At 40.6% G+C, this 20266-nt stretch overlaps 2 protein-coding genes across 9 annotated transcripts in view; one reads left to right on the forward strand and one right to left on the reverse strand.

Moving 5' to 3' along the window:
* The first annotated feature begins 206 nt into the window (after positions 1-206).
* On the forward strand, positions 207-9195 carry LOC134636112 (lipid scramblase CLPTM1L). Of its 3 annotated transcripts, none has more exons than XM_063485932.1 (17): positions 207-584; positions 1049-1140; positions 1436-1613; positions 1753-1871; positions 2506-2584; positions 2702-2819; positions 3002-3096; positions 3178-3262; positions 3346-3446; positions 3542-3601; positions 3686-3736; positions 3827-3909; positions 4337-4371; positions 5519-5574; positions 5703-5747; positions 5858-5991; positions 7755-9195. In XM_063485932.1, exons 1-17 carry the CDS (start codon positions 384-386, stop codon positions 7819-7821), a joined length of 1599 nt encoding a protein of 532 aa, XP_063342002.1. In that variant the 5' UTR covers positions 207-383; the 3' UTR covers positions 7822-9195. The 3 variants fall into 3 exon arrangements, with proteins under 3 accessions (XP_063342002.1, XP_063342001.1, XP_063342003.1); XM_063485931.1 differs by having other exon boundaries at positions 208-584; positions 1750-1871; XM_063485933.1 differs by lacking the exon at positions 1049-1140 and having other exon boundaries at positions 417-584; positions 1750-1871.
* Positions 9196-13560: 4365 nt separating this feature from the next.
* LOC134637093 (focal adhesion kinase 1-like) overlaps positions 13561-20266 on the reverse strand; it is a 63911-nt gene continuing 57205 nt past the window's right edge. For all 6 annotated transcript variants that reach the window (XM_063487433.1, XM_063487432.1, XM_063487430.1 and 3 more), the window contains 6 exons: positions 20096-20135; positions 19230-19333; positions 17286-17441; positions 16626-16706; positions 16394-16479; positions 13561-15772 (listed from right to left, as the gene is read on the reverse strand). In XM_063487433.1, the coding sequence (XP_063343503.1) occupies positions 15646-15772; positions 16394-16479; positions 16626-16706; positions 17286-17441; positions 19230-19333; positions 20096-20135 (594 nt within the window). In that variant the 3' untranslated portion in view covers positions 13561-15645. The remainder of the gene's footprint in view (positions 15773-16393; positions 16480-16625; positions 16707-17285; positions 17442-19229; positions 19334-20095; positions 20136-20266) is intronic.

Raw genomic sequence — 20266 nt, forward strand, 5'->3', positions numbered from 1 at the left:
TCCATGTAATCTCCCGGCATAAATGGCGCTTCGGTCCTCTAACGCAGTGAATAAAACTCTGACTGTAAAAGCAGAAGATAAGATATTTTCTCGCTCTGCAGTGATTCTGCTTTTCGTGCATGTCTATAATAATGTTTTAATTAATTATTTTTCTCCTTGTGGGCTCAGTGGTAAAAGCGGTGTGGGCGCAGCCGCGGAGGTTTTTGTCAGCATCAGCATCTTCTGCTGGATGCGGATAACCGGAAGATGGTGAATCAGAGAGGAAGCGTGGGGATTGCATTGTTACAGTTACAATCCCGAACCAGACCGCGTCCATTTTTTAAAAATTAATTTCTTTAAATGTTCAGTATTTTGCGGGTGAAACTCTGAGTCGCTTGGCTGCCATGTTCCCGTCTTGTTACTCCAAACCTGCGGACAGCGGCAGTAAGAGGAGCTCCATCGCTAAGCTGCTGCTCGGGGTGTTTGTGGTTTACATGCTCCACACCGCCTGGCTGTTGTACGGTTTCCTAAACACCAAATCCTGCGATGGAGGGAGAGGAGAGCACTGCATCACCTCCTATCTGGCAGTCAGACCCAGACTACAGGTTAGAGCTTGTCTTATTCCTGATGGCAAATCTCTGAGATCCAGATCCATAGGTTTGATCATTTACACGAGAATAACAGTAAAAAAAAATCTGTCCATGTGCTGCTCAGCAAGAAGCCCTTATTGCTAAAGTGCACTGTCTACATGGTAGTTAGAGACAAATATGATAAATTTTCATTTGGCATTTAGGTTTGTGTCGTTTTTGTGCACATCTACTTTAAAACTATGGCATTTTCAATGGATAAACGTTTCCCCATAGCCTCTTCATGAAAATATTGATAGATCGTTTTGTTTGCAGGTGTTTACTTTGTGAAATCTATAAAACAGACACACATTTGAAGCACAGTCAGGATTATCTCATCGCTCCAGCTTAGATTTCTGCAGCAGCATCCCTTTCATTTTGAAAGGAACCTCAAACTAAGATGGAAACCTTGTTTTTAACATCTCGTCTTCTCCTTTATTCAGATGAGTGTTTTTACCTGTCTCGTGCCAGACAACAGCCCCCTCGAGCTCGCTGTAAAAATAGACCCGTTCGACCCTCACTCAAGATTTGAGAGGTGGGTTTGACATGTTGTTAACTGCACAGGAGCAGACCAACAATCTGAAAAATTATTTATTTATTTTTTAACATAATGGTAGCAGCATCGCAGTTATTGCAACATAAATCTTTAGTCATATAAATATATAGTTATCAAAAGACTTTACCAACCACTGATCATAGTGACAGTCTCAGTCACAATAATGGCAGTCACAGTATGCTGCAAGTACGCAGTAATGATTAGTATATTTGATTGTTTATGAAGGCCTAAAACACGCAGTTTCTATTCTTCATGCCTATCTCTCTCTCCACAGAAAGGTGCATGTCTCTCTGCCAGGAGAGACTCGGGATAATGGCACCCTCTTTGCAGTTGTTTATGTGCACAAGGCTGGCGTTTCACCTTTGGAGGACAGCAGAGAGGTCCACTATGCAGTCCAACTCACCACCTACATCACCCCCTCACGCACCGACGTCCAGAAAGACAAGGAGAAGGTACATCATCACTCAGGACTGCTTCATATTTCACCCAGCATGTTGCCTTTACATATATTCTATATAATGTGGCCTTTTTATGGGGCCCAGCTGCCTACACAGTGCATTATTTATTTATTTATTTGGTTCCACCCAGAAGCCGAGATCTGAGAACCCTGTATCCCACTGGAGACCCCACCTGTCACTCACTGTCATGTCAGAGGACTTCACCTTCACAAAGGCTGGGCTTCCCAGTGACGTGCGCCGCTACATGAGAGTGTAAGTCAGATGAAGCTTTGGAGGTCAAAGCCAGGTGAGCTGTCAGCGTGCTGCTGACTTCTGCTGTTTTGCTGCTGCAGTGGCACCGAAAGGCTGAGAGGAACAGATACTTCTGACAGAAAATCAAACACACTCTGGTGTTTTGTTGCAGGTGCTGTATTATTATTCAAAGGGCGCAATATATATTGAAAAACATCTAGAAGAAAGTCCGCTTTAGAAACAGTGTCTGGTGCAGTAAAAGTATCATCACAAAGGTAAATAATTAAATAGGTGTGGCCCTTTGTAACTGCTCGCTTGCCAAATAATTCTTTAGTCTTTAGTAGATTTTCCTTTATATTAATTAAAGAAAAATAATGAAAATTAGAAAAAAGTTCTCTTATCTGTAAAAGATGATCCTCTAGATCTGGATCACAAGCTACAAACAGTTACTGGTAGACTCTGTAATCTCTCAGTAGGCTGGAATTTAAAGGCAAAGTAAACCTGTTAGACCTCTCAGTTGCTACCATTAAGGTGCCTCAGGGTAAGTTGTTTAAGTGTATGGATGTGTAAATGTGTTCACAAATTTCCTGCAAATTTCCCAGGGTGAAAACAAGGATCACTTTGAATTAAAGAACCTTCCTGCTTTTCTCTGCAGCTCTCAGGAAGGCAGACAGATGATGTACCTCCCTCTGCTGATGGTTAATGAGCTCAACTTCAGAGTCAGAGACCTCATGGTACAGGAAGCTTTTTCTAGTAAACTTTAACAGACACTTCTTTATTTTGATTTTTTTTCTTTTTTTGCTGATTTAAAATTAGCATGTGCACATATCCGTTTATCCATTCACCGATAGGAGATCAGCAGCGGCACCGTTCAGCTCCCTCTCACTGTGTCCTATGAGGGAATCTCTCTGAGAGGATTCAGGTTTTGGGTCCACCTACAGGACATGGTTTATTCCCTGCAGCAATTCGGTGAACTATTTATATAACAGACATATGATTTAAGGCATTATGATGATTCATTAATCTTAATTATATAATTAAATTATACCATATTAATTATATGTGGTAGCTTTTATTTGTACTCAAATACAACCCAAATAATACCTCAGCTCATCAAAATGAGCTCATCCGTTGCTTCTTTGTGTCTCCAGGCTTCACAGATGAAAACATCGATGAAATTAAAGAAGCTCTGGTGGGATCCAACCTCTACCTGTTAGTGCTGACTGCTTTCATCACAGCTTTGCAAGTAAGAGAGCATATTAACACGGACTTTGTGGAAAGAAATGTAATTTCTTTTCTAAATGCTTTATTTCCTTTTTTCCAACAGCTGATCTGTGAGTTTCTGGCTCTTAAAAATGACATCAGCTCATGGAGGAAAAAGAAGAGCATGGCGGGGGTATCGAGGAAGACAGGTGACAATAATCATGTTAGGAAAAAAAATTATGCGTGGCATCGATCAGCTCAGAAAATGTTGAATTCCTTCCTTCGTTTTCAGTTCTGTGGCGTAGTCTCGGTACTTTGTTGATTTTCCTCTATCTTCTGGAGGAAACCAGCCTGCTGGTGCTCCTTCCTGTCGGACTGGGAGCATGTGCGGAGGTAGTTATTAGTATATCTGGTGTTGCTCAGACAAATTAGATTCAAATAAAGATCAAAACAGAGAGTTATAAACCAGTAATCGCTTATCCCACCAGGTGTGGAAGGTGTTTACAGTATTTAAGATCCAGATACAGTGTAAAGGCAACAAGCTTCATGTGAGTATGGAGCACTTGCACATCTGTGTTCACAGCAGTGTGGAAGAATGCATCATACAAGGCGTGATTTGTCTTGCTGTGTAGGTTAATAAACTGGATGAAGAGGAGAGAAAGACAGTAGAGTACGACACACAGGTATCAGTCAGTTTGTTTCATGGCTCCTTTAATATTCTCCCTCGGGCTTTCTTTCACTTTTACATTTTCATCTTTGGCTTTTCCCTCGAGGCGTCCAGATACTTGTCCTACTTGGTGTATCCCCTGTGCATCAGTGGAGCCGTTTTCTCTCTGGCCTACTTACGCCAAAAGAGGTGAGCCAATCATCAAATTCATCTCTTCGCTACTTAATTTGTCATTATTAAAGAGCTGCCAGACTTCACATTTGTGCCAACCTCCTTTAAAAAGTCACCTTTTAAAGATTCTCGTCAGATCTGAATGTTTCTTAAATTTTAGGTTTCATCCATAGCTGCCTGACATCTACGTTGTCTATTTTTAAAACTCATCTTAAAACACATTCATACTCTTTGGCCTTTGACCCAACATTAGACATTGATCTTGTTCATTTTTATTGTGTTATAGCTGTTTTTACCTTTCATAGTTTGGAGTGTATTTATCTATTTTTGTGTATAGGACTTTGTGTCTGATGTAGTTTTGTTTTTTAAAGAGCTTAATGAATAAAGTTGGTATGGAATGGTTATTATTTATACACTGAAAATCCTCTGATTGTTTCATTGATAGTTACTATTCCTGGCTGATCAGCACTCTGGTGACTGGTGAGTTTTCTTGCATCCATCCCCAAAGATTATCTAGAAGAAGTACAGTACTTAATTCTTAATAACCTTTCCTTAAAACTAACCTTACTACTCCCTATGGGCTCAATTAAAAAAAACAAAAAAAATGGCATCTTATTTTTATTGTTATGCTGACGACTCACAGATTTGCCTACCACTGAAACGTAAATCTGTGAATCCTCTGAAGGGTTTTGTTTGGAGGATGTTAAGGCATGGGTGGCTTTAAACTTTCTTAACTTAAATGAACAGAAAACAGAGGTCATTGTGTTTGGTCCCTGTGACCACTACGACTTTGGCCCTTTGGCCCTAGAAGTTTATAAAAAGAAAAAAAAACCTTTGCAAAGAACTTAGGAGTGATTTTTGACACTAATCTAACATTTGGTAAATAGATCAATGCTGTAATCAGGACCAGTTTCTTTCATCTCCGGCTACTTGCAAAAGTGAAGCCATTCCTCTGTTTTAGAGACTTTGAGAGAGCTATCTATGTCTTTACCCAGGTGTCAGTCTGTCAGTCACTAACTGGCACATACAAGTGAGACTACATATCTCTCATACTAGCATCCTTACACTGGCTGCCAGTTAGTTTTTTAATTTATTTATTTTAAGATTTTATTATTTGTTTTTAAGGCGTTGCACAGGTTAGCGCTCTCATACCTTTCTCATCTTTTGAATTGGCACGCTCCGGCAAGATCACTGAGGTCTGCTGATCAAATGATCCTAGCTGTCCCGAGGTCCCGATTAAAGCACAGAGGAGACCGGGCCTTTGCTGTGACTGCTCCTAAACTGCGGAACAAACTGCCGCTTCACATCAGGACCTCCCCAACATTAGACACTTTCAAAACCCATCTGAAAACCCACTTTTATTCCTTGGCTTTTAAATAAGATGAGTTTGCACCACTTTTATTTGTCTCAAATCTCCTCATTTTATTCCCCGTTTCTTAAATGTAATCATCTCTTCCTATGTTTTTATCTCTTTTGATTATCTTACATTTACAGAACCTTGGTCAAGAGTTGTTGTTTTAAATGTGCTATATAGATACATTTGACTTTGAGTTTTACTATTATTTACTTTTGTATTTATAACTTGTGTGCTGTTCTTAATTTTCTAATACCTGCCTCCTCGTCTCAGGAGTGTACGCCTTTGGCTTCCTGTCTATGGCCCCTCAGCTCTACATTAACCACAAGGTTTGTGTGGCAGCTAAACAGCAACACTTCAGAAATATTTTCTTTGGCTAAAATTTGTATGTTAAAAATTAAAACAAACCAAACCTCCTCCCCCCTCCCTTGTTTGTTCACTTTCTACTGTGGGACAGCTGAAGTCTGTGAGTCACCTGCAGGGGACAGTGTTGATGTACAGGGTGAGTATTTCTTGAGCTCATTCACAAGCAGCATCAGCAGGTTTCCTTTGTGCTGCGTTTTGTGTTAAAGCGATTCAGTTCGGTCAGCTATCCTCTCTCGTCTCCAACAGGGAGTCAACACGCTGATTTCAGATCTGTGCTCCTGTGCCTCCTTTTTTCCCTCCTCTGGATCCTTCTCTTCCTCGCATCAACTTTCCTGCTTCAGAGATGAGCTCCTCTTCTTTCTCTACCTCTACCAGCGAAGGTACGATGACCCAAAAATAATACCACAGTCCCAAACACACAAGGAGCAAAAACACTCACTGGCCACTTTATTAGTTACACTTTGCTATTAAGATGTTTTACCCCCTTTTTCCTTCAGAACTGTCTAAATTCTTTGTGGCACAAATTCATTAAGGTGCTGGGAACATTAATGTGAGATTTTGGTCAATATTGATATGATAGATTTGCTGCAGATATGTCGGCTGCACATCCTTGATGTGAATCTCCCATTCCACCACATCCCAAAGGTGATCTACTGGATTAAGATCTGGTAATTGTGGAGTTCATTTGAGTACAGGGAACTGAGTTAGACAAGATTGGATTTTTGTGACATGGTTCATGGTACAATGTGGTCATAGAGGGATTTAGGAGGTCATATGATAGTTGGGGTTTTCTCTGTTTTCTTTGCATTGTTGTAGGGTCTTTACCCTAAAAAATAAAGCACCTTGAGGCAACTGTTGTTGTAATGTGGTGCTGAATAAAGAAAATTGAAGTGAAGTGAATGTTGTGAGCCACAGTACTCAGGTAGGCTGCAGTGTTTTGATGAACCCAGGCAGACTCTAACCTCAGTTTCCTGTTCTTAGCTGACATTAGTTGCACCTAATGTGATCTTCTGCTGCCGTAGCCCATCTCCTTCAAGGTTCAACATGCCATGTGTGCAGAGATGCTCTTCTGCATACCTTGGTTGTAATGAGTGATTATTTGAGTTACTTTTGCTTTTCTATCAGCTCAAAGCAGTCTGGCTGTTCCCCACTGTCCTCTGACCTCAACAAGACACTTTGTCCCAGAGAACTGCTGCTCACTGGATATTTTCTCTTTAGAGACGTTTGTCTAAGATGATCAACAGTTCCTGAAATACTCAGACCAGGCCAACAACCACGTCACGTTCAAAGTCAAATTATCTTTCTTCCCCATTCTCATGCCGTGTTTGAACTTCAGCAGGTCATCTGGACCGTGTCTAAGTGCTTAAATTGCATTGAGTTGCTGCCATGTGATGGCTGATTAGATATTTGTATTAACAGGCAGTTGAACAGGTGTACCTAACAAACTGGCTGGTGAGAGTATATCAAAGTACTTTTTAAAAAACAAGTTTTAGAACGTTTTGAAGTATTCTGTAAGTATTCTGGTTTCATTTAGTTTTCAAGTATTTTCATAGTGCTATTAATTTTACCACTAAGAGGACACCCAGCTGTGTTTTGATTTCGGCAGTGTCGATAGTTTTCACGCCCTTACTGAGTGACCAGAAAAGGATTCCTTGCACTCAGGCAGTACGCAGCCTAAACAAACCTGTTCCAGTGTGAAACAGAGTGCTTCCTGTTTGGTCCAATGACTTTATGGTTGGCATAGTAACAGAGATATGATGATGATAGAGACAGATTAAGTGAGCAACTTCTGTCGTGCCTCGCCTCCTTGTTAGATGATTCATCAAGGCCTTGTTCCTAGGTTTGCCTAGAGTCTGGTTGAGTATATTGTAGGTACTCCAGTACAGCTGCTTTGCTGATTGTACGTCACAAATACAGATAATAAACACGACATTCAAATACTACAATATGCATACTCATATTCAAGATAATCCCAGTGACTTTAAGTCGTATTATTTTCAAGTACACGCCATATATTGATGTTTTAGAAACTCTTGAGCCTTTCTTCTTTTCTGTTTGTGTACATACATACTCACTAATCAATTTGTATTTCCAAAATAACAGCAGTACTCTCTTGCTTTTGTCTCACTCATGTCTGCACCAGCCGTTTCGCCTCCAAACCCAGAAAACGAGACCCCGTCCCTCACACCAAGAAAGTGAAGACTCAGTGAGGAGAAGACAAGCTCGTCTTTTCAGAACTCGAAAGATCAGCTTAAAAAAAACAAAACAGATGTGAACTAATGAGCCTTGGGGATGTAAAACAGAGACACAGGCAGGACACATGCCCACATGTGTGCCACAGCAGCTCCTGACCGATTCAGACTCTGCACTGCTGCATATTCGCGGCGCTGCTGCTGCTTTTTGCTTGGCATTGATGAAGCTTCCCCTTTACTGCTGCTTTGACTCGGCTCCTTCATCTATCAACATCTCTGCTGTACATTTTGTGCTGGGTGACCTTTCACAAATGATTTCTGCAGCATCACATCAGCGCTTGTAACATGGATTTATTTGCCGGATCCTTCTCTTTATACAAACATGAGGGAGCTGGAGTGTTTGGGTACGCTGCGAAGGATTAATCCTTCAACTCGGTGATTCAACAATTAGTCTTTCTGTCACTGAGCTTCACATGATTCACAGTTCAGAAGAATCCTTATGTATCTTGTAGGGACACTTTGTCCCACATCAGCTCAATTTTAATCTCAAACAGGTTATTTTAGCATTTTATCTCTCCTCATTAAAAGCCAACTTTCTGCAGAATGCAGTGCCTGTTAACCCTGCCTCATATCCCATTGGAGAAAGTCCCTGCCAGCTGGGCTGCTAGGAGGCACCGATTCTGGAAACATATTAATCAGACTACATAATGCAGCTTCAATCACAATATGGAAACAATGGGGTAAAATACAGAGAACTGTAACATTTAAACTGCTACACAGTGAGATGTGGACTTCTTTTTGCACATTTTTCCACAAACTGTAAACATTATTTTCCTTATCAACACACAATCTATCTTTATAACAACAATGAGAAGAATCGATCTGCAATGTTTGGCTATTTTTTATTTGAAGCATGATGCTGTGCTTTAGCCACACCCTGGATGCTGATTGGTCTGTGTTAGAGGTCAAGTCCAATGCATCATAGGGCACCTCCAGTGATGCTTCTTTTGTTCATCTTAAATGGCATGAGATAAAGTCTTCCTATTCACTATCAAGTTGTACATGCCGAGTTAGTTTTCCTGTCAGTTTACTGCAAACTGATTTGAAAAAGACTAACTTTGTCAAATTAGCACATAAAAAGAAATATAAAAGATAAAAGCATACAGCACATCTGCTTCATTAAAAGAAGTCTATTACTTTTCACACAGCACTGTCAGTCCATCTGAAGCTTTTTACTGTGCTCGCAGGCCCGCTGCATTAAACTCAGTGCTGATTTCTGACTGAACTGCTCGAACACAAACATTTACTTCAAAATTGCTGTTTTTTATGTTTTAGTAATGCACTCTGCCTGTTCATTGTTTTGTTTTGTTTCAAATAAACTGGAATTGTAAATGTAAATTGACTGATTAAGCCGTTTAATCGTCACTATCAATGTTACACGTACATGCAGTGAAATAGGACCCCTTCCGACCGTACATACATTGCACAAACATGACGTTGGTAAGACACGTCAGAGTGAGGTAGGATGGTAAGAAAAACAATGAAATGCACAATACATGAGGGAAGAGGAGGGAAAAAAGAACTCCACCCACACTGAGCTCCTAATGGGAGAGCAGTTTGAGAGCACAATGAAGCACATGAATCTTCACACCTTACACTATAAAAAAAATAATACGTGACTGTATATCTGTGTCTGAGTACATGTGTATGTGTGCGTGTGTGTATCCTGTATCCAACTCAAGAGAGAGTGCCCTTTCACCTAGTTTTAAGCAAAAGTCAACAATCCCCAAGCCGACACAGGTGACCTTGAGGAAGTAGGAGGATAAAGCAGCGAGTCATGCACCGTCTTGTAATCTCTGAGAAATTGTTGTTCCATCTTCGGCCCTGGAGCTCCGAGCTGGTGAGGGGAGGCCGTGTGAAGATAGTGGTTGTTTGGGTTTGGTTTAGGGTGATCTAGGCTGATCTAATGTCCATCACTGGTCTCCAGGTCTATTGATTTCCTGTTGCAGAGTCGCGAGCTTCTCCATGATTGTATCTATATTGTGTTCAATAAGCACAGCCTGAGTACTCGTGGCTCTGCCCAGGCAAGCCTTAAATGCTTTAATTCTATACAGATTTAATACATAACAGCTCGACTGGTTTCTAGGTGTTTTTAGCCAGCTGACTCAGTCAATAAATAAATATTTAAAATGTGTCTCTCAGGTTTGATCTCAGAATGGATGAGGTCAAACAATTTACATTTTAAAGGGATGTGTGTGTATTACTGACACTTTAAACAAATATGATTGACAGCCACATTCGTGAATATTTTAAAAATCTACAAAATCTATATATTTGTGTACATTACTATGCAAAAATCTTCCACCCCTCATTTCTATATATTTTGCCTCCAAGGAGCCAGACTTTTTTTGTAAATTCTTTAAGTGGTCTTAAGAACTAGTTCTCCAGCCTTTCTGAAGCTCTTTCACAGTTTACTGCTTTTTTACTCACCTTCAGTCCAGTCCTTGTACCTGACCATTTTCAAGCCACTCAACACACGATTATGAACACAGAAAGGTACTATTAGATTTTGATCCACTATGTAATACCGTCTGGAAACCATCTTCACTGTCCGTCATGATAATGATCCCAAACACACTGCTAGTGCAGTAAAAACATACCTGGATAGAAAAACCCACAATGAAACACTCGAACTGCAACATAATGGAATCAGCGTGGGATCATTTTGACAGAGAATAGAACAAAAGGCAGCCAACAGCCAAAGAAGAGCTCTGTAGGTCCTATATCATGTATCATCCTTATACCTATTAAAATATAAAGAAATGATAGCAGTACTGCATATTGCCAATTTTAGTTTTATTCACAATAACTAGTGTTCCTGTGGATTTTTGTTAAAGGTCACAGTTTGTGTACTGTTAATAATTCGTGGTAAGAACTAATATATTTATAGATTAAACTTTGACAGAGTTTGCAGGAGTCAGAAGAAAGCCAAACAAATGTGGGTAATGTATTCTGAACGATGCGCTATTTCTAAAATCGTGGTTTCATTGTAACCACACCTTCACTCATTAACTTATTAGGAGCTTATATTTACATTAGGTTGTTTCTCTCCTTTTCCATAGTTTGATAGAGGCGATTGGTCGAGAGAAATGAAAGTTTCCTCTTGGTGAAGAAAAAAAAGCCAACAAATCCTCAGACTGTACTTAAATTATGCCTCAGCCTGCAGAGACAAAGTTTCACCGCCTGATGTTAAGTCTGTGCCTGTGATTAACAAGAGAAAGATAAAGAAGATAAACAGAGCAAGTATCTGTGAAACCAGCAAAAATACCAACCCTAACCCACATAGCAACAAACGGTAACTTTTATTAAATGCTTCCCGTTTCATGTAATGATGGTGTTAATGTGGGTGGAACAGTTTCACCACACACACACACACAAACATACACGCACACACTTTTTGGCACGACAGCTTTAACTGCAGACTGCAGACATTCCGGTCGGGAACAGTTCAACACCAGTTAGGAAGATGCTGCTTGTGCTTGGGATCTTCTTCCTGCTCTTTTCTCCAGGTACGTAATAAACATCTGACTGCTCAAACTGTAGGTCAAAGGTCATGGGAATTTTTGTTTTCCACAGACAGGGTGACAGCTCAGTAAATCTGAAAAATACATATATATTTTGAAATTGCCAGAATGACGAATAACTTACGAGTGTGCAGTGATGAGTTTCAAGCCTTCTGCTTATGAAGAACAAGTATCTCACGCTGTTGTTTCCAGACGTCTGTAAGTCTGTTTTTTCTCCGTCTACAATGTCACCTTTACCCAGAAATAAGAGAAGTTTGTAATCAGGTTGGCCGGCTGTGTTGCTGAAGGACATGCTGTAAATATCAGTGTTAGTCTCCGCTGATTTATCTTGATTAATAATTCACTAGTTTCAGACGTTTAACTCTAATGCCCTTCACCATTTAATTCCCACAGCAGGTTTATGTATTAACACCAGAACCGTACTCAACTGCCCTTCACAGTAACGCCTGACTGACAGAAACATTACTAGTCCTCAAACCAGTAGTTTATCTCTTCTCTTTTTAAAAAAGAAATCTGCCTTTCAATCAAGTTTCAGTTTTTCTTGTTCCTCACATCTGCAGCGCTGCCACTGAAGTGCTACGTGTGCAGCTCATCGGCAACCAATGAAGAATGCAACCAGAGTACCCAGGAGTGTAAAGCACCTCTCAACACATGCATGACCGTCATCGACACTTTAGGTAATTTATCTCACAACATCAACGTGCAATCAAGAAACCTGACAGAGGTTTAGTAGCACGTATAAATGAATCTAAACATTCCTCTAAAGTTCCTTTGTGTAGTAGGATTTTTATGAAGGGCATTTACTCATTAAACTCAGTTCTTGGTCAGTCTCAGTGTAGAAAATATAATCCCTGCTGTTTGTCTGTGTGCTGCTCAGATACAGCGACAGCCATAACAAAGCAGTGTGCCAGCTGGGCCACGTGCAGAGGAGCTGCCTCCACCGCCTCAGTCGACTCAAACGGAAACGGGAACGCCGTCAGCTGCTGCAGCAGCTATGACTTCTGTAACTTCAGCAAAGCCGACTCCATCAACAGAAACACCAAACTGCTGCTCGTGACTGTCGGTGTGGGATTTCTGCTGTCACGCTGAGCTCAGTGGGATGTGCAAACCATACAAACTACACCGCTCCCGTCTCCACACTACCTGGAATCTTATGCATCTTGTAAATACTGTTTATATTCGAGACTGTTTAACAAAAAGCTTTTAAAATATCACTGTGTACTCCACATGCACAATTAGATATCGTAGTATTTATGATACTGACAGACAGAGCTAATTGGTACGCGTTAAAGGGTCTTCTATATTAAATAATGGCTCTGGGTCAGAAATTGACTTTAGCTTTTAATTCCACAAAAGGTAAAGGCAGTAAGCTTATACTAACTTATCTGACAGAAATCTGTGGATTTATCTGGTATTCCTGGATATTTGATGGTCAAAAATGTCTATTATGCTCAAGAATTGACGGCCCAGTTACAAAAATGAATGAATATAGACATTAGTTGCCTAAAATGCTTATGATTTTCCTTAGTTTACCGTAGCTTCATTTTATTGGAGAGAGAGAGACAGAACAAGAAAATAAATGTACTGATTTGCATGTCAGTGAGTGAAAGTATTTGATCCTAAAACATGACTTAGTACTTGATGGAGAAACCCATGTTGGCTGCACAATGGTAAGATGTTTCTTGTAGTTGGTCACCAGGTTTGGACACATCTCAGGAGGGATTTTGGAATTTTGGTCAGGCAGATGCCTGAGAGCTCATTTTGGTTTCATCTGACCAAAGCTTTTTCTCCCAGGGCTTCTCTGAATCATGTAGATGTTCACTGGCCGGTACGTGCACCTTCCTGAGCAGGGATCTTTCGGGTGCTGTAAGATTTCAGCCATTTCCACCATCATATCTCCACTGAAACCTCAGCAGCCCATCCTTAACACTAAAATCCATGCTTGTGCAAGCAACAGCATTGTTGTACAACAGGCTATTATTGTTATATACAGTGCAATGTGTCCTTTCTTATTGTAAGAAAGTCTAATTCTCTTCTTTATGATTTTCTGAATGCTCTTTAAAAACATCTACGCCAACATTAACTTGAAATTATAAATATTAATCCTAAAAGGCACTTTAAATAAATCCCAATCAACTACAAAGTGGACAGACTTATTTCATTTCATAATTATTTTTATTCCATTGTTTTGTTTTTTTTGTTTCCTCCTATTTGACAAGATGGCTTACTTAGCCCAGAAGACAAAATAAATACCAGTGTTTACTAGTACGAGTTCTGTACAATTCACCAGTGATACACACCAGTATAGCTTACAATATACCAACATGAGCAGATTTACGCAACAACAAGGAAATAAAATAGATTGTTTTGCTTGGGGTTTTTTTTCTCCTCTGTTTTACATTTATTTTATCCCTATAACACGCAGATTGATCGATCTGATAGTTTCGTTGCTGGCTAAACATGGAAATCACATCTGGATAAAACGGGCTTAAAAAATAATAATAATAAAAAACAAACAAACAACAAACAAAAAAGGAAACAACTTAGGATGTGTTATTTTGGTGCTGTGCAAATATGCTCTTCTTTATACCAGTATGTCATGCTATACCAGTACAGTCACCAGTATATTTCATATAGCAGTATGTGACACTCCACATGGGGTCAGTATTAACAAAGACAAATGTGATTTTCAGTTCGGTGTTTTGTGTCTGAGAAACAAGTTCCAGTCATGTGGCTCCACATTTCATGTGTTTGGTTCCATGGGGACTATTATTAAGTCGGGGAGGGGGGGCATTTTTAAAGTGTTACACCTGACAAGAGAGTTGGAGTCATAAATGTGATATGAGGTTTGTTCATGTCCCCGGGAAATATACTTTAAGTGTCACTAGTGGGTGATCGGACAGTTAATGTAATCTTATATTATGAACATACGATTCATATTGGGACTATATGTGAGGAGACGAAAAAAGGAAAAGGAGACACGATCCTCACAAAATTAGTGACTACTCTGAGACGTGTCACTGTCTTCTTCCTCGTGAACCAATCCTGCATCCTGCCACTCACGCTGAACACATTTTTTCCAATTTTTTTTTTTTTTTTTTTTACACAGTCAATTGCTGGGGTTGAAAGTTCAACATTTTTCAGTATAGAGGACGAAGATTCCTCAAAACAACACAAAAAACATGGAGCTGATCGATAAAAAGAGTAGACTGAACTGAGTGCGAGTAGGGGAGGTTTCTGTGTGCGGTGATTACCCGCACAGAGCTGAAGTCTTCACATTTGGAGTCTTTAAAAGCGGCTCAGAGAGGAGCTGAGGAAGACTGTGGGAATGGGGCAGCAGTAAGGGTGAAAGAAAGGAAAAGTGAGTGAAATAGAGAGAAGAGGGGAGGAGAGTGTTTTCTTTCCTCAGGCAGTAGAGTGGTACTAGACTGTCCTCAAGGCCTATTCTGCTTTTTTACGTTCCTGCCTCTGTCTCCTCCTCTGCAATTTGAGTCTATAAATAAAACACGGTGAGACGGAGGAAACAGAGAAAGAGAGATGGTAGGAGGCATGACGAGTCGGAGAAGACCAAACCGACACTGTTGTTACTGTTCCACCCGAGGCACCAAAAAAGCCCAAAAAACAAAACATAACAAACATGTGATGTGTATGGCGATGTAGAGATATTTGATTGGAGAAAGGAGCTCCCATTCAGGAATCGGAACGTCAGCAAACAGGGGCGGCCGACGTCTAAGATCCCACAGTGAAGTTTCATGCAGATATGTTGCAGATCGGGTTGCAATCCACCCGATCTCACCAGCTTTCATGATAGCGTTTCTGTCGGAAGTTTTGAATCCATTTAAAACTCTAACTTGCAGAATCTGGCTCATCCCAAATCCAGATTTACAGCTTAAAAAAAAAAAAAAAAAAAAATCACGAGTAGATTTTTTTCTTCCTCCTCTCGTCACTGTATTCCACTCTGAAGAGAGTGAAGCTGCCAAGTCCCTGATTCAGGAAGTGTTTCTGCACTGTTCTCGTATACAGAAAGTCACAGTGGTGGAGATTTTAATCCCAGTTGAACTAATTACCTCGGCTATAGCGGGATTAAAAAATTCTAACGATTCATCACGGACCATTATCAGATTATCAGAGCCACTGCTCTCGCCGTTGATTTGTAAAGCAGCCACCTCCGTCAACCCACTGACGTCTGGAACCCAGGAGTCTTTAGAAGTCATGATGATGCCACCCTCTCCTGTTGGTCAGCTTGGACGACATGGGGCTAGTGTGGGCGGGACTGGGCCATCATCTTGAGCCGGGATTGGTCAATAACATCCAGCAAGTTCTTGGCATCAACAGCAAGAGCATGAGCCGCCGTCAACATCTGCTTCTTGTAGTCCTGCTGGAGGCTTGGAGCATCGATACAAAATATATGCAAGATCAGAGTTTTACTAGTTAGTACAGTATTAATGATCATATGTGCAGACGTGACAGCATCAAGAACGTGAGCATGACACACACTCTCACTGGCAACTTTATCAGGTACATCTTGTTCAACCTACTTGTTAGTGCAAATATCTAATCATCCAATCACATGACAGAAACTCAGTGCACTTAGGCCCATTAGTACCAACTGAGCATTATTTAAATGGCACAGCCCACCTAAGTGGCAGTATAATGCACCAAGTCACAAAGCTCAAATCATCTCAAACTGGTTTCTTGAACATAACAATGACTTCACTGTACTCAAATGACGTTCACAATCACAGTCTTAGTCCAATAATGTATTTCTGTAATGTGGTAGAAAAGCAGATTCACATCATAGATGTGCAGCTGACAAATCTGCAGCAGCTGTGTAATGCTGTCATGTCACTAAGGACCAAAACCTCTGAGCAATGTTTCCAGCACCATGTTGAATCTGTGCCATGAAGAATTAAGGTAGTTCTGAGGCCAAAAGGTTGTCCAAGCCAGTGTAAGGTTTACCTAATAAAGTGAGTGTATATTCTGATACTTTTAGTTTGTGCACCTACCTGGTCATCACATATTGTTGGGCTAACTTCATCTTTGCAATCAGTTCTGCCAAGTCAGAGTTCAGCAGCTTCTGTGCCATCTCGATCTGGTGAAGAAAAGCGTAACCGTATAAAATAAAATACAAGCTGGAGCAGCTGTGTGATCAATAATGTGGTTTAACGTGATTTATTAACAATCATTAAACTGTTTAATAACATAAAGTGAATGCTTGTTAGTAAAAACGGTGTCTACCTCTCTGTGTGTACTGGCTGGAAGTTGAGGTAGAGTCTCATCGACTGTGGCCAATAATGTCCTCAGTGCCAGACCCACATCCTGAAACACACACATTTTTTTCACAACAGGACAGCTTACATGTGGTATCAATAATTCACATAGTTTGTTTTAAGTTGTCTAAAATCTGAAATTTCTAATAGAGAAGACAGAAACGACACAGTGCTGTATTCCCTTCTTAAGGTTAGCAGCTTGGCTAAACATTCTGGAGTTAGGGATGAACACTCCAATGTTAGCTATACGGGCTGTTTGCCCTGCTCTTCCCTTTCTACCAACGTGAAAAAACCCTTTGGAGAAATAAAATGAAATGTATTTTTGTCAAAAAGACTCAAAGGAAAACTAATTATTAAATCCCTTTGGTGAAAAGCTGCTTAGGCTATCTGCAGAGTCAGGTTAATATATGAAGCAAAAATTATTCATGAAGGAGTAGAAGAAGTGTCGAAATTCCGTCCTTGGAAAGCTGAACCGGCCAATTAAACTGAAACAGTGCGTCACAGTGCTCAAGGACATAGCGGTTATTAAACTGCACAGAGCTGCTTTGATCTACTGTGCTGAGTTTTTAGCTCAAAGCCTGCAGCTCCACTTCAGAGAAATAAAAACTGCCGTTTGTGCCTCTGTTACCTTGACCATGGGCACGTATTCCTCGGGTGGAGCCGGCTGGATCTTGCTTGACATCTCGATCACAGCTTTGACCAATCCCGTCACGTTCTCGTACACTTTGTCATTCGACCGATCCAGATTGGCGGTGGGAGGCGGGCTTATCTCCTGAGGCTGCAGCTAAACCACAGAAGAAGACAAAAAGCAGTGAGTGAGAGGTTCTTTGAGTGAACGTGTACCTGGGAAAGAAGTGTGGGGAGTGATGACAAAAACCAGCTGAAACAGTGTGGATGAAAACAAAACATTTGTTAAAACATTTACCTCCACAAATCCTGCTAGATTGTAAAGACGTTCATCCGCCTTACACACTAGATACATTTAAAGGTCCAAAGTAAAGTAATAATAATCAAGAGAAAGGTCCTAGAGTTAAACAAGTAGATTAATGAGTGAATTAATATCTATTATGTTTCTACTTATGTTAAGACAGTGCATCTGATATACCCATGTTGTGATGCCATTGTTTTGCGACATGGAAACACCATCACACCATCGATTCTAACCCTAACACCGTAACCATAGCCATAGCCCCATAACCCTAACCCTGACCCTCTCCACCCACTTATTTGCACTTTTTCCTAAGTGGACATCAGCAAGTCTTGTTTCCATGTCGACGATGACATCATAACAATTTGATTGGTCACTTGCAATGTTGAACCTGGGCCAACATTAATTATGATGATCCAGGAACAACACCAGCACTCTGAATATCAGATACACTGTCTAAAGGTAGAGGTATTCTTTGGCCACTAGATGGCAGTGTCACACTGCCATAACCTGTGCTGTAAACCTATCAGTTGAGGATTTTAATTAAATACAGATTCCCCGTAGGAGGTCACATCTTCCTGAACCTGCCATATAAACCAATCATCATCTTGCACTAACATAAAGCGCTTTCTCATTTCTGTCTTTCCATTTTCTTCATCATCTCTCTTGATCAGTGACATCACCTGACCACTACCTGCAGGTATACTTCCCACATCTTGAATACAAAGACTTTCTCTCGCCCGCAGTCATGCATGCATGCATGTATAAACTCTAATCCTCTTTGCAATTTCACTTCATTTTGCACATTTTTTCTGCATCTCCCTTCACGCCCTCGCTTTTCCAGTCCTTCCTGAATTCTGGGTAATCAGTAAATCACCGCCTACAGTGAAAACAATACAACGCTGTGCACACAATGACCTACTGAAACCACTTGAAGCATTTATCTAGAAAAAAATAAGTATTTGAAAACTAGCTGCTTTATAATCTGTAAAAAATATGACCCTATTTTATTAGGATGAGGAAAACCTTTTAATTCTTAACCGGGGAAGAAAAAAAGATTAAATCTTATTAAAGACTCACTTGTCCACTAATTACAAAGAGAAGCATATAATTAGTGCTCAAATAAATTAAAAAAAATCTATAAAAGTTAAAAGCACTTAGATCTGAGAAAAGGAGAGAAGACAATATAAGCAGGAAAACAGACAAGCGGAAGTGCAGAGATGAATACTACAACAGAATGTGATTTGTTGGACAAAGAAATCAAAGGGCTGATGGAGGAGTAGGAGAACAATATGGAACAGGAGACAAGACGCACAGTAAACACACACAGACGGTGTGCTGCTTACCCGCCAGGGCTAGGGGTCAACAGTAAGGCAGAGTGCCGGAGAAGGATGGGGGTGAGGGGGAGGGGAGAGAGAGAGAGAGAGAGAGACGGAGCAGCCAAAGGAAAGAAGATACAAGGGTAAATATTAATGCTCCAAGCATTCAAAACATGCACTGTGTCCACTTGGTAAATGTGTCCCTCCATGTGCTACTGGAGGAGCATTTCATTCATTCATTCATTCAGTGTGTATTTCTGCTCGTATTTTTGCTTTGGAGCGTGTGCATTCATGTACGTGTGTGTGTGTGTGTGTGTGTGTGTACCTTGACTCCATCATTGTAACTGTCTCCAGTATTTAGACAGGCCAGGCTGCTTACTTGGCACTGGGCCCCAGGTCGAGGGGGTTTCTTTGGCGGGGCCACATGCTCTGCAGGAAACAACATACGACAACGTGTGAAGTACAAAAATATTTCTACTCACAATTTATTCCTAAGAAGTGTGGGCAGATGCTTACTTTGGTTTCGCAGCAGCTCTCAGTTTAGCTTTCTTATCAACACAGATTATAATTAATTCCAGCCTAATTTTTGCCAAACAAAGCGTCACCTCTTAAGATTTGGTTTTTATTTGAATTGTATCTATGCTTTCTAATTCTTTTCACACCTTTTAGCCTCTTTTTCTCTTCTGCATTTGATGTTGTTCTGTAAAGAACATTCAATTGCAAAGTGGTATTAAAATTGTCGTGTGAATAAAGTTTTGATTGATTTATAAGTATGAAACGCCTCTCTTCTTCTACATTAGTATCTATCAGGAATCAGGAAACGTTTAATGGACAAAAACGATATTCCATCCTGGAAAATCATCCCCCAACTGGCTACTATATGTTTCTGTTTTTCTCTGTATATTTACGCACTGAACATACTGAACATGACATGCTGTCTGAGTCCATATAACCAGAGGTTGGTGTGCTCACTAGCAGGCCAGCAGGTTCACAGCTGGATCTGTCTTACTGTGACCACAGACTAAACCCTGCAGACAGACGCTGACCTCAGAAAGGCCAGAGATACACAGCGTGCTACACTGTGTGACAGTATATGTGTAAGTTACATATCTTGGGAGAAAGAGAAGACAGCGAATAACAATAGTGGTTGCCCTCCTGTAATTGTGGCGGAGTTGAGGCCCCATCTATTACCTGGTTTGCCAACGGGCTGGTATATGTGCTGGTTTCCTGTCTGCGCAAACAAACAAACAACAAAACAAAGCACTGGGTTAGCGATTGCACAGACGCAGACATAATCAGAAGCTTTGCAGGAAATTAGAACTTCACAGCTTTAAACCACCAGCGGCCTCAGCACAGAATCCA

This window comes from Pelmatolapia mariae, linkage group LG10_11, assembly GCF_036321145.2.
Source record: "Pelmatolapia mariae isolate MD_Pm_ZW linkage group LG10_11, Pm_UMD_F_2, whole genome shotgun sequence".
Lineage (NCBI taxonomy): Eukaryota > Metazoa > Chordata > Actinopteri > Cichliformes > Cichlidae > Pelmatolapia > Pelmatolapia mariae.

Bases quoted from the DNA above. Each gene is read 5' to 3' on its own strand.
- LOC134636112 (XM_063485931.1), top strand. From the start codon at position 384: ATGTTCCCGTCTTGTTACTCCAAACCTGCGGACAGCGGCAGTAAGAGG. The intron at 3,447-3,541 runs GTAGTTATTAGT...TTATCCCACCAG, and splicing joins GACTGGGAGCATGTGCGGAG to GTGTGGAAGGTGTTTACAGT. The intron at 3,602-3,685 runs GTGAGTATGGAG...CTTGCTGTGTAG, and splicing joins GTAAAGGCAACAAGCTTCAT to GTTAATAAACTGGATGAAGA.